This window comes from Hemicordylus capensis, chromosome 6 (assembly GCF_027244095.1).
Source record: "Hemicordylus capensis ecotype Gifberg chromosome 6, rHemCap1.1.pri, whole genome shotgun sequence".
Taxonomy (NCBI): Eukaryota; Metazoa; Chordata; class Lepidosauria; order Squamata; family Cordylidae; genus Hemicordylus; species Hemicordylus capensis.
This window is the reverse complement of record NC_069662.1, coordinates 130,157,706-130,171,558: the sequence shown is the minus strand read 5'-3', so window position 1 is coordinate 130,171,558 and position 13,853 is coordinate 130,157,706. Positions and strand designations below refer to the sequence as shown.

Genomic DNA, 13,853 nt, shown 5'->3' with positions numbered 1-13,853 from the left:
TTGCAGACAGGAGTCTCTCTCAGTCCTGCTCTTCCCGGAACAGCCCCATCCTCTAAGGGGAATATCTTACAGTGCTCACCCATGTAGTCTCCCATTCAAATGCAAACCAGGGTGTATCCTGCTTAGTAAAGGGGACAATTCATGCTTGCTACCACAAGACCTTCTCTCCTCTCATGCATGGGTCTCTTCTTCTTCCATGCCAAATGTCAACACATCCTTCTCTCACTGCCATGCTTCACAACTCCTCCAGGACAGTTCATGCAAAGTAAATCTAGAGAAATACAAATCTGCCTCAGAGGTACTGTAATGCAGGGGCGTAGCTAGGGGAGAGGGGGCCCATGTTCATCCCTCTCTCGGGCAGCCCCCAGAGTGAGGGAGACAATGAAGAAAATAGGGAGGGATGGACCTGGAGGGCCCTCAGGAGCTGGGGGCCCGTGTTCTTTGAACCTTTTCATTCAATTATAGCTACGCCCCTGCTGTAAAGGAAGAAAAGAACTTTTAGGGGTAGCCAAAACATGGGAGAAACTGTTTGTGCAGGAAATTATTGGCACTTTATGATGATTCTCTTTGCTGGCCGTACACACTGCCACGCATAGGTCTAGGCCCAATGTGGAACATGGTGGCGAGAGGGTCCCAGTCTAGAGGGCGTTTCACATCTCCACCCCACTCCCTTCCCGCCTTTTTGAATACCTTATTTCTCTTCTGTTGCCTTGCAGAGGTTAGCTTAGAGTGCATTCACACTTTCAAAACATAGGCATATGGCTGGTTTATTGTTTACTTGCGCATTTGCTGTTATGCGTTTTAATGCTCTCCCCACTTAGGACAAGTTGCACAAACATTTGGAACTTGCACACCTTGCTGCAGGGCAGACTCAAGTTCCCCGTTGCACATTACCCAGAATCACAGAAAGGAAGTGCAAGTCACATAAGCACCCTCTCTTTGCTACCTCCCTACATATGTAAAAGTGGCTCTTCTTTCTTATTTTGTTTCTGCCTTCCCATTCTGAAAGCAATGGTTAATGACTGTTCCATAAGCCTTTGCTTTGGTGATAGAGAGAGACATACTTACTAGGGCAGGGGTTCTCAAACTTGGATCCCTAGATAGGACTACTGCTCCCATCATCCCCAGCCACAGCAGCTGAATTTTGGGAAGGGGTGTTGGGAGTTGTAGTCTGACAACCCATGAGGGTCCGAGTTTAAGAACCCTTGTATTACGGAATAAGTACCATTCAACTCTCTGGGCCTTCCTTCTGAGTAAACATGATTAGGATTGCACTGCTTAGCTGCAGTCTTGTGGGCACTTAACTACGAGTGAGTTGCATTGAAACAAGTATTGCTGAGTAAACATGCATGGAATTGCATTGTGTACACTTGCGATCCTGTGCACACTTACTTGAAAATAGGCTCCACTGAATTCAGAGGGACTCACTTCTGAGCAAATGTCAGTTAGATTGGGCTGCACAGCTGTAGTTCTAAGCATACATGTGATTTGATCCTATGCACTTAATAGTAAATCTTACTTTTATTCCCGCAGATAAGTATGCATAGGATTTCAGCCTTATTTGGAAGTTTCCTGCCTTGGAATCCAAATTATATGTTTAAAGTTGAGGCACGAGCCATTTCTTTGCTCTCTTTGCATTCGTGAAGAATAGCAGTCACTAGTGCTGAACAATCTTACTTTGGATAAATGTTACTAGAGAAGAAACTGCCACTAGGAAAACGCAGATGCTACAGCAGCAAAAAATGATCCAGTAGTCACTATTCCCCTTTAATAGTGGGACACACATAGTACAAATACATCTGTAGTAACCGGAAAGGTGAGATCACAACTTGATAAAGGAGTAGTAGGAACAGAGAAAAAGGATGCATTAACCTTTTGGGTGTATTTTAAGATGGATTTCTAAAGTCTTTTTTGCTCTGACACAAAGGATAGTTTTATTTAAAAGTTTGTCATTTTTGAGCTTCCTAATCTGAATGGAATTTTAAAAACAATTAAAAAAAAAATAGAAATAACTGTCTGCCCAGGTGCAGAATGCTTGCTTGATATACATACCATTTCTCTTCTCAGATGTGCTCTAGCACCCTTGCAAATGGCCTGCACATACAGCAAAATGAGGTAGCAGAGATGTTAGAATGAAATGTTTCTCTTCAGACTGCAGGTGTAAAGTGTTCTTTTAAAATGCTCCCCTACCGAAAAGCTAGTTTTTAAAAAACTTTGAGGAATGTTGTTGCGTAGAAGAGCATAAAGAAATAATAATAATAATAAATAGCGTCCCACGCTTGCAATTTCAAGAGGTACAATCCATTCCATCCCCTCAGGATTCTGCTGCCTCATTCTCCCACCTGTGTGGACCAAGGCCTAAAGTGGCAGTCCAATGCACACTTACCTGGACATAAGCCCAGTTGAATACAGTGGCCGATATCCAGGCCAAGTTACTCAGTTGTACTACTCAGGAGTCTACTTAACTTTAATAGGACTTTCTTTGAATAATTTAGTCAGGATGTGAGCCGGTGTGCCTTGCTTCCAAGTAAACAGAGGACTGCACTACAAGTCAAAGAGAGTCCCTAAGCCATAAAAGCAATGTTTTATGAACCTGTTTTCTCACACATGTTGATTTGCAAAGTTTCTCTGATTGGTTGTCTTGAAATGATTCCCCACCACCACCACCGGTGGCTGTGTCTTAATACCATGGTTTTGTGAAGGTAGCCATTTTGCCATTTTATGGTAATGAGGGAAACATGTCTGGCTTCCCTTTCATTTGAAACAGAGACATTCTGATCAGAAAATATGAAAAACACTTAAATTTAGCATATTTATCAAATACATCAGTCATAATATCATAAGCCATGATGTATGGTATAATTTAATATATCCTATTAGATTGTTTTATTATTGTATTGTTTTAAAATGTATTTTTTATTGTTCTCTGCTGCTACTATTTTTCTTTTAAATTGAGAAGTGAATTATAAAATTACTAAATATATAATGAACTCTATGTTTTTTATTCTTCACCACACAATATATTCCACCCCCACCCACTGCAGGCACACACACATTTTTCTTCAGGCTTTGCAAAGCCTCTCATGCAATTAAAGTCCAGAAACATAAGGACAAAGATTTTCATACCAGTAGCAGGGAATATTTAAAAATAGGAACCATGCAGAGAAAACAGTGTGGCCCTGTTTAGCGTCGATGAAACAGGGGAGTCAGAAAGCTTTGTGAGAAGATAACGTTTTGTACTTGAAAATCAATATATCTTACCACAGCCTTTTTGTTGCTGTTCTTTTACAATTTCGTCTCATGTCATTTTAGTCTGAATTCAAAAGGCCCGCAGTTTTGCCTTATTTCCAGTTGTGAAATAACCGAGCATAATTCTGATTTTACAGAAATTGTCCTTTGAACCTCCCCCATCCCCCGCCAGAATGGTCTTGTGATTTAAAGTTCTGAATGTCACAATTGAGATTGGAAATTGGCTCTGAAAACTGAATTGCATAAGTTGTAAATATATTTTGTAGTGTGCACTCTGGCAAACGCACCATTCAGATCCAGTATTAATTCTAAGATAATGATAGTGAAATAAATAAGCATTTGCAAAGTGCTCTGTGAGCTTAACATCTTATGGCAAATGAATAATAATAATAATAATGATAATAATAATACATTTAAATTTCCTAATTTCAGAAGAATAGCTGTGTTGGTCTGAAGGCACAGAAAAGTCAGAAAGTGCAGTGGCGCCATATAGACTTGAGACATGAGCTTGCAAGGCAAGACAGGTTTAATTCATCAGTTGCATATAGGAGACTGGGACAGTGGTGGATTTATGTTCATGTGGCCTGTTGTACAGTGGATAATAAAGCAAAGCAAAATCAACAAGTGTCAGTATTTTCTTCATCTTTTCCTGGGATTCCTTTTGGAGGAATCTCCCCCCCCCCCAACCAATATTACTTTACTATGAAATATATTTCAGTCGAAAGAAAATGCACATTTTTGCAGCTCTTTGCCATAAATCACCTTAGACAGGTAAGGAGGGACAAATACGGCAAACTGGATTGTCAAGTGGAGACGCACGGTCTTTTGAAGTGCTCTGAGCAGGAAGCTGTAGAGCCTGCTTAATTATAAAGCGTGCAGCTGAAGGAGAATGAATAGGGAGGGGATTTCTCCAGCTTTCTCTTTTGGGCAAAGAGAGAAGAGGGACGCATCTCCACAGGTGTTTTTGCTGGGAACACTTAACATCAATACCATTAGATTGCCCAAAAACAAAAACAAAATTTCCCCCCTCAAATGGACTTTAAAATAGATTTTGTTTTTATTAAGGTTGAAAATCTTGCCTACCATTATTGACATGGAAATTGCACTGTAATCAGTGCAATTAAAGCATGTGGAACTGTGAGCAAGATTGTAGCCTTAGCATTTGCTTTACTCTCATTTGTTTAATTTGGACTGTTAACCTATGCTAGGTAGATAAACTTTCATTTTTCCTAGGACATCAGCAAGAATAAATTCAGTGCAAGCGTTCTGCCAGGAAAAACTAATCAGAGACCCATGGTATCAGCCAAGGAGAAAACTCTTTAACAACGGAAAGTGATTGGTCTTTTGATCCTTTGCCTAGCAGTTTAGAACTTTTATTTATAATGATTTTATTTCTCCAGAACTATTGGGCCAGAATCCAGCCAAAGTTAAGTGTGTTTCAAGCCCCATTGATTTAAGTGGGCAAGTTAAGCATTTGCTTAAATAACTCTCATTGAAATCAGTGAAACGTTGGTTGAATTTTGTCCTTCGTTTATAATGTCATATTTTCCCACTTTCTTTAATAGCTGAAATATCTGATTGGTTTGTTATTACAGGAAAGCCTTTGTCTCAGATTTACTAATAATGAAATGAGTAACTTGCAAAAATAAAAATAAAAATTCTTGAAACCTTAGTAGCCAAATCTGCAACTAATATATGGAGTTAAATGTATTTAAATTGCTATCCTAAAAAACATAAATAAGTAGTTGCGTGAAATCATTTGGTATTGCATATGCATTTGGGACTGAGATAGCAGCTCCTCAGGCCTCCATGAGATTGGTGCTATTGTTTTAAAAAGATCCACTGATTTCAGCCAAACCTGTTCTTATATGATGTTTTTAGGATCAGAGTGTTTATCAAGTTAACGCCAATCATTTTGGTATTGTTGGATTGTAGGTCAAGGTGTTAGCAACAAAAAAATTCATAGCAACTAGACATTAAGATGTGTGGCAGGAAAGGGGTGGAGGACTCATGCCGTCCTTTCACATACAAGTTCACAAAACATTTTAGAAGCATACCTGTATGCCACAGTGCAGTTTGATTGGCAGATCTGCCCCCCAGAAGGAATTATTATTTGCTCTGGCATGTGACTAATCTCAAAGCTAAACTGTTGTGTGAAATCACCGACAGTATTCTCAGCATCCCAGTCGTAAAATCATTGACATTTTCCTTCCGATTAATTATATTTAGGAGCTGGGTATTGTTATTTTGCAAACCATTGTTTTACAAACAGAAGTATGTAGATAATCCTTATCGAATTTGCCAAATGTTTAATGAGCAACCACTTTGTTTTTTGATCCACACATCAGTTTGTTTTTCTTTAGTTTATTAAAAGAGTCCACTAAAGCTCAGTCCATTTGAGACAAATGGATTATGTGGAAATGTGTTGTAATATGTCCAGCCAGTTGGTGGCACTAGCATTTGCTAGTAGTGATCCTAATTGGAGGCAGAGTCCCTTTCTACTTCCTGCCTGTACTTGTTGAAGTTGTCTCTTCCTGTAACACAATAAAGAGGTCTTAGCCTCTGAACTTTTATGGCACTGATTACAATCTATAATTGACTATGGGAGTGAAATGCATTTGTACAGTTTTGTTTCAAGTTTAGAGAAGGAGAGACCCATTTGGGGCAGCAAGGGGAATCCTAAAAGCTGGTGGGTGGGATGTTGCTCTCATGTTAGGCACATGTGTAGCAGTGGTGGTCAACCCCAGGTTGGCTACGGATGCGGGAAATGGTGTATTTCCCACCCTCCATTTCACATAGTGTTTAAATATGACCTAGTGGGGGGGGGGGGGGCTAAAAGAGCTCTACCTAGCAGAAATGGTGTTCTACTATCAGAACTGATACATACCTTCTAAATACAATCAGACATGAATTATGTATGCTAAATAGAGTAATCTGGAAATATTTAGCCTATACGAAAGGGGTCCTCAAACTTAGGTTCCCAGATATTGGACTTCAACTCCCATAATCCCCAGTCACAATGGTGAGAGGCCATTGTGGCTGGTTGGGGTTTGTGGGAACTGAAGTCCAACAACATCAGGGGATCCAAGTTTGAGAACTCCTGCCATGGGAGATAGCTTTGTTTTCATTTTCCCAACCTTTTCTTCCTGTCTGAATGCAAATCCTTATGTTCATGCATCTTTTATGAGCTTACCGTATTTACCCAAATATAAGAGGACCCTAAATTTAAGATTACCCCTTCTAAAAATATGGGTTAAATATAGGTTATACTATTTACCCCAAAGGAAGAGGACCCTGAATTTAAGGCGTGCGCACACATACACACCCATTTCTAACATTAAAACTTGGAAAAAACCTAGTCTTGAATTCAGATAAATACAGAATTTGTATTTTGTAATGCATCTAAACATTTATTGTATGTGGAGAATCATTTTTGTGACCATTCTTTTCTTCATCATTATTATTATTTCTTGTTTACACAGTCAGACAGGTGTTATTGACTGGTTTGTTTTATCCAGACATCGAGTCCTTCCCAAGGACCTGGGATGGCTGAATTTTATTGTCAATTGTTATAGATATTGTCGCAGAATATAGGCTGTTCCCAGTAAAGCTGCTTTTTGTAATTGGTTGATGGTGAATTCTGTGGCCCCTATGGTGTTGAGGTGCTCTTCAAGGTTGTTGTTGTTGTTACATTTATATCCCGCTTTCACAACAACCCTGTGAAGTAGGTTAGGCTGAGAGAGAAGTGACTGGCCCAGAGTCACCCAGCTAGTTTCATGGCTGAATGGGGATTTGAACTTGGGTCTCCCCAGTCCTAGTCCAGCACTCTAACCACTACACCACGCTGGCTCTTTTTCATGGTACTAGATAGGCTGTAACACCTATCTCATTAGTTAGAGTCCTTTTTGAATACGACTGCTGGACTAGTCTGTTTAACAAGAGAGAAAGTTGCTATTTGATTTATATCTTCAAATTGATGTCATGATTTAAGCTGGAAAATCATATGCAATGCTTCTGGTCATATTTCAGTATCAGATATAAATGTCTTTCAGACTCTGAACTTGCTGTTTTAAAAGAACCAGATTTCCTGATAGCAATTACACAGCTTTGTGATATTATTTCTAGTCTCTTGGGCTAATGACTACACAAGAAAGCGAGATAGATAGACAGATAGATAGATAGATAGATATGTGTGTGTCTCTCTGTGTGTGTATTCAGTGAAATATATTTTCAAGGAGGTTTTCTCCCTTTCCCAATTCTCCAAAAGTAATGAAAATAACTAAGCACTGACCCAACAATCATTCAATTTTAGTAATTTCCCCTCATTTTCAGCACTGCAAGTATATGTGGATTAAAATCTGGTACTTAATGTACATTGTTACTTTTCAATTGTAGTTTTAAAGTGTTTTATGAAGATATGGATATAGAAATGAAAGCTCTTCAGAGTTAGACAAGTATGCCTGATTTGAGCAGCAAGTATTTAAACATAGCTGAACCAAAATATTTAAATACTTTGCCTGAATTGATTCTGATAGAGGAAAAATACATTCTTACAAATTCCTAAACAGATTTACTTAAAATGAGCAAGTTTCATTGCCTCGCTAAAAGCTGATTAGGAGGACACACTGTCTCAGATACGTCTTCTGTGCAAGTGTAGTGGAAGTGAATGAGAGCTGTTCAGGAGTACAATGTATGAAGAACAGTCTACCAGTGGATTAGTAACCTTAGGAACCAAATTTATGCCAGGGCAATTGAAGTTAGTGGCTGCAATCCACAACTCACTTGTTGTAGTGTGCCCTGCCATAGCTCCATGCATATTCAAGAGATCTCAGTGAAGCTTTTCCATTGTAGTTGTTACATGTGGGTTGCAGCTAAAGCTCCGTTCTAGAGATGTATGCAAGTTAAGCTGCATCAGCACTGATTTTATTTTTTCACTATAATCCATTTATAGTATGGCTGAAATGTAAATATGAAAAATTAGGAAGGAAATGCATACATGAATCAACCACAAGCCCAATTAATTTTGCTGGAGCTGAACAAATAGAGTGAGTGGCTGACATCTCCTAATTAAATTGCTCAGTAGTACTATTCAGGAATTACTCTAGAGGACTTCTAGATCGCAGTAGTAAATTTAATCAGGATATCAGCCAGTGTTCTTGGAGGCAGACAGCTATTAATGTTACTGTTGTGGAGCTATTGTGATCCAGTATGTCTTATTCACGAGCCACCTAATGGCACAGCAGGGAAAGCAACCTGCTTAGAGAGCAGGAGGCTGTTGGTTCAAATCCCTGCTGGTGTGTTTACAAGAATATGGGAAACTCCTAAATCGGGCAGCAGTTATATAGGAAGGTGCTAAAAGGCATCATCTCATACTGCGCAGGATAAGGCAATAGTAACCCCCTCCTGTATTCTACCAAGAGAACCACCTGGCTCTGTGGTGCCAGTTGTTGACATGGACTCGATGGCACAACCTTTCCTTTCCTATGTCTTAATTGAATCCAGTTCTCTACCACAGAGCCAGATTTAGGGAGAGATGACCTTGGTGGTTTGGCTTTGGCGAGCAGGTGGGTGTCAAGCAGTTCTGTTACTGAAATTTAAGATAAGATTTGAGAAAGCAATTCTGTTTTTATTTGCTTCTAGACAGGGTTCAATATTTCTGCTCACCAGCTCCACCGTGGCAGGTGTTCTATGGCCCTCTGGGAAGTAGCCCCAGCCTCTTGTTCCAGCTTGGAGCCAGGGAGGGGGTGGGATCCTTCCCACAATAATGCTGAGTTTCAGAGGGCATGGCGCAAGTGCAGGGAAAATCCCCTGCCACTCCTCCAGCTCCAAGCTGGTGGAAGGCTGTGGATGACCATTTTGGTACCGAGTGGCTGCTGCATTTTTCATGTCCAGCACCAAAAGAACCCAGCCTTTCACTTGGGCTCTGGAGGGGATATTGGAGCCAGCTGTTCTGATGCTGGGTGGCAGATGCACCTTGAGCAACTTAACCGCTCAGCACCACAACAATCGGCTGCTCCCTTTCCAGCTCCAACTTTGGATCTGAAGGGTAGTGGTGGTCAGGGATGCCCCTGCCCCCGAAACTTGGAGCTGGAAGGGGAAGACAAGATCGTCTCTCAGCTTGTGTTGCCTCTCTATATGAGGGCAGGGACCAAGGCTGCAATCCAAATGTGTTGACTTATGACAGGGATAAATCATGCATGTTGATATAAAGATTCTTCTTGCCTGGCATGCCACTTTGTCATAGGAACATAGGAAGCTGCCATATACCGAGTCAGACCATTGGTCTACCTAGCTCAGTATTGTCTATATACAGACTGGCAGCAGCTTCTCCGAGGTTGCAGGCAGGAATCTCCCTCAGCCCTATCTTGGAGATGCCAGGGAGGGAACTTGGAACCTTCTGCTCTTCCCAGAATGGCTCCATCCCCTAAGGGGAATATCTTACAGTGCTCACACTTCTAGTCTCCCTTTCATATACAACCAGGGCTGACCCTGGTTAGCTAAGGGGACAAGTCATGCTTGCTACCACAAGACCAGCTCTCCTCTAAAGTTGATCCTATTCTAGGGTCCCTGTTGAGCACTCTCACCACAAGCTGACACATTTATTTCTTTTATTGTCTCTTTTATTGACTACATCTATATCCTCCTGCCTTTCTTCCTTGGAGCACAGGGTGAGGTACCTGGGATTCCCAACCAGGTACTGACCAGAGCTGAACCTGCTTAGCTTCTGCAAGCCTGCTTCATCATGTGCCTTCATAGTAATTCCTGGGTCCTAAGTGTATTTATTATACTTCTATCCTACACTCCTTCCAAAGAGCTCTGAGCAACTTGCATGCAGTTTCCCCCAGCAGTCTCCCATCCAGGCAATGGTCAGGGCCAGACCAGCTTTGCTCTGGTATCGTATATCATTCACTTTCAGACCATTCCCCGGGGTAATAAGGGCCTCGCGTCTCAGAAGAGGATGTAAAGAAAAGGAATTACATGGACATTATTAATGCCACGTTTGTAGTTGATCTTTCTTTTGTTTCTGACCCCATCCTGTCTCATCTAAACTAACTAATTGCTGTAGGTCAGTAAAATGTTTATATGAAGCCCTGTTAACGCTCCTCTCAGTTTACAATTTATGCTTCATACCACATTTAAGCTCATTAATCCTTGCCACTCAGCTGACTCATAACTCATCTTTTGATCCTATATTAGGAGACATGGAGAAATAAAGCTGTGGTGGCTTTTGCATGTCTCCATGCTCAGGGGGAAAACAAAGGTTTGTGTCACTCGCTGCTCTTTTATTGTCAACGTATTTTTGCGTGCTTTAGTCTCCCCCCCGTCTCTCTCTCTCTCTCTCTTCTGCCCCTCCCTTAGTACAGCATGTGAGTACTGACAATGAATCCCTTTTAGCTTTTTCAGTTTTTGCCCCCTATCTCCGAAACACCACACACAGGGGCTCTGATTTGTCATTCACTGACACAAACACATTCTTGCAAAGGAGCGTACTTGTGCGTCCCAGTTTTGTCGTCATACATATGGGAATAATTTTCTTGCTAGGTTCCGACTGCCAGTGTGACCATTGAAGGAGCGTCTGCCCTCAACCGAGTCCGTTGGGCCCAGGCTGGGAAGGAAGTCGCAGTTGGGGATTCGGAAGGACGGATCTGGATCTATGACGTTGGAGAGGTACTTGACCGCCTTTATAGATGCTCTCAGTACTTTCAGTTTCTCTTTTGGATTTATAACTAACCTGCATTTTAGATGGAGGTCAGAAACATATCAATTAATTGGTGCAATTTATCATTTCAGGGTGCAATCCAGCCCCTTTCAATTTAGAGAGAGTTTTGCCACTGACTTAAAGTATCTGAGGCACCCAAATACTTTAATCCAGAGGTTCTCAAATTGGACCCCCTTATGGTCCACTACCATCATTCCTTGTGGGAGACAAGAGAACGTTTTGTTTAAACTACAGATGCTGAACTGAATCCCAAGAGATATCCCTTCACCTTCCATCATGTACTAAATTGATAACTTAGTTGTAAAGAATATTCAGTACTGATCACTTTGTTGTCAAAATGTATGTACATCTCTTGATTCAAGTAAGATGACTAATTATTATTATTTTCAATTATTATTATTATTATTTAATAATAATAATATAATTATTAGTCTTTTCATTCAGAATTCTGAGGCTTTAGCCAACAACTATGGTTGTATCTAAAGAAAGTGAATCCTGCTTCAGCAACATCAAAACCAATACGTTAGTTATGACTAATGCAAGTCCATTAATTTTAAAGAATTGTGGGATTGGAGAGGTCTTGTGGGCCATCTAGTCTAACTCCTTGCTTGATGCAGTTGTGATAGCAAGTTATTTTACAAGATGTATCAATCAGGCCTGACATGAAAATTGCTGGATCCACCCTTCAAATTTTCTAAACAAACTCTACTAAAATACCAAGACAGAAATACTGAAAAGGTAATAGCTATTTCTAATGTTCCAATCTGATTTTAATCATGTATATGTACACACAAACACTCAAGTAATTTGAGCCTTTAGGACAGGATTAGCTAGAAGTGTGTGTGTGTGTGTGTGTGCGCACGCGCACAAACTTTAAGGCTAAAATAAAGCGTATTATAAAGCACAAAATAAATAAAGCACAAACTTTAAGGCTAAAATAAAGCGTATCCAAAACGCTCACTTGTTTACCAGCTTAGTCTCAGCAATCAAAGACATTGTACCACATTCTTTAAAAAATAAGTCTCTGACACATTTAGTAAGATAAATTGTGATTGTTTTGTTGTTCACCTTTAAAAAGAACCTATATTTCAGTGGGTTTTTTAAAAAATTGGTTAAATGCAAAAGTTGCATTATTTTTATACACACAGATAAATAGCAACAGCCTGCATATATAATGAGATCTTTTTGTTTCAAGAATGGCACCTGTACTGGTATGTTGTGCTTTCCTTAACCCTGCATATTATTATTATTATTATTATTATTATTATTATTATTATTATTATTATTAATTCAATTTCTATACTGCCCTTTCAAAAATGGCTCAGGGCGGTTTACACAGAGAAATAATAAATAAATAAGATGGCTCCCTGTCCCCAAAGGGCTCACAGTCTAAAAAGAAACATAAGATAGACTCCAGCAACAGTCACTGGAAGTACTGTGCTGGGGGTGGATAGGGCCAGTTACTCCCCCCCTGCTAAATAAAGAGAATCACCATGGTAAAAGGTGCCTCTTTGCCAAGTTAGCAGGGGTTTAGTTATCCATTTTTTGACTCTTTAGTACCATGGCATTGCTTAGGATTGCACATATAAACCTGTGTGTTGGAAACTGTTGTGTGATATACCTATTATGGTGGAACTGAACTTACATTCTGGGCAGATAGCCTGGTATGCATGCTTGCTTCCTGCCAGATAATATCGTATACTGTATTCAATAACAAAAGGAATCATATTTACAAATCTACTGTTTTATTTTCTGTGTATGTTTAGATATCTCTCTTGCTTTTGTTAGTGTAAAACAAAGCCTTGAGCTGGTAAAACAATGAGACCCTGTTTACAACTATTAGGATTTTAGTTTTCAAAAATGTTTGATTTACAAGCGGCTGCAAAAGGACAGTAATGGAGATGGATGCCTATCAGATTTTGGATTGTGTTAATTTACTGTACTTAGCAGTCTTGGGTAACATGGTGTTTTTGGATTGCAACTCCCTTCATACCAAGCCAGAGTGACTGAAGGCCAGGGATGATGGGAGTTGCAGTCTAAAAACAAGAAGTTACCCAAGTTCGAAGGTGGAGGGGTGCACTTCCCTCCTCCCCGCCCCGTTTCCCCCGTCGGCACTCACTTAAAACGCGGTTCGGCAGGGTGGCAGCATACCTCCCTGCCACCCCATCTGCTCCTTGGACCGGAAGTAGCATGTGCGCGCACACATCACGCTCGCTCGTGTCCATGTTGGACGGGCATGCGCTGCTTCCGGTCCGAGGAGTGAATGGGGCAGCAGGGGGATATGCAGCAGTCTTGCTGGACCAGTTTTTAAGCAAGCACCAGTGGTAGAAACATGGCAGGGGGTTAGTACACCCTCCCTTGCCCTTAAAGTTACCCCCCCACCCCCGCTGCCTTTGAACCACTCGGTGTTTGAACCTGTTCAGAGGCCCATGAAAGGGTCTCCAAACAGGTTCGTGCACATCCCAAGTGTACATTATCTTGGTAATTGTTATTACGACCCTGCAGGGTAGGTCATCCCTGCTATCCCCCATATTGCTGATGGGAGCCAAGGATGTGAGATTAATGTTTTGCTTAGGGCCACCTGCTGAGTTCATTGCTAAGGCAAGAGGTGTGCTAGGGTCTTCGTGGCTTCAGACTCCATCTCTTAGCCACTCTGTTGCACTAACTCGCATTGGCATCTTTCTCCCTGTAACCTTCCCTGTGAACAGAGAATGAATCGGTTCATGATATAGTTGCCTAAATGTCTACACAGGGTATTGATGTAAGAAAATCTGAAATGGTGGGTTGGGAAGGAGCATCAGAAGCCTGTAGGGTGAAGAGTAGATGTAATGGAAATTAGCAGGCTGAATATCCCATGTTGTAAGGCTATTCTGAATTCCCCCCT

The 13,853-nt window shown here is 40.8% G+C and overlaps 1 protein-coding gene across 13 annotated transcripts in view; it reads left to right on the top strand.

The window, feature by feature from the left end:
- DYNC1I1 (dynein cytoplasmic 1 intermediate chain 1) overlaps positions 1-13,853 on the top strand; it is a 344,861-nt gene that overhangs the window by 305,431 nt on the left and 25,577 nt on the right. For 11 of the 13 annotated variants that reach the window (XM_053264854.1, XM_053264852.1, XM_053264850.1 and 8 more), the window contains one exon: positions 10,792-10,917. In XM_053264854.1, coding sequence (XP_053120829.1) covers positions 10,792-10,917 — 126 coding nt within the window. Of the gene's footprint in view, positions 1-3,681; positions 3,818-10,791; positions 10,918-12,117; positions 12,160-13,853 lie in introns of those variants that run through there. The other 2 variants (XM_053264848.1, XM_053264858.1) reach the window with 2 other exon arrangements.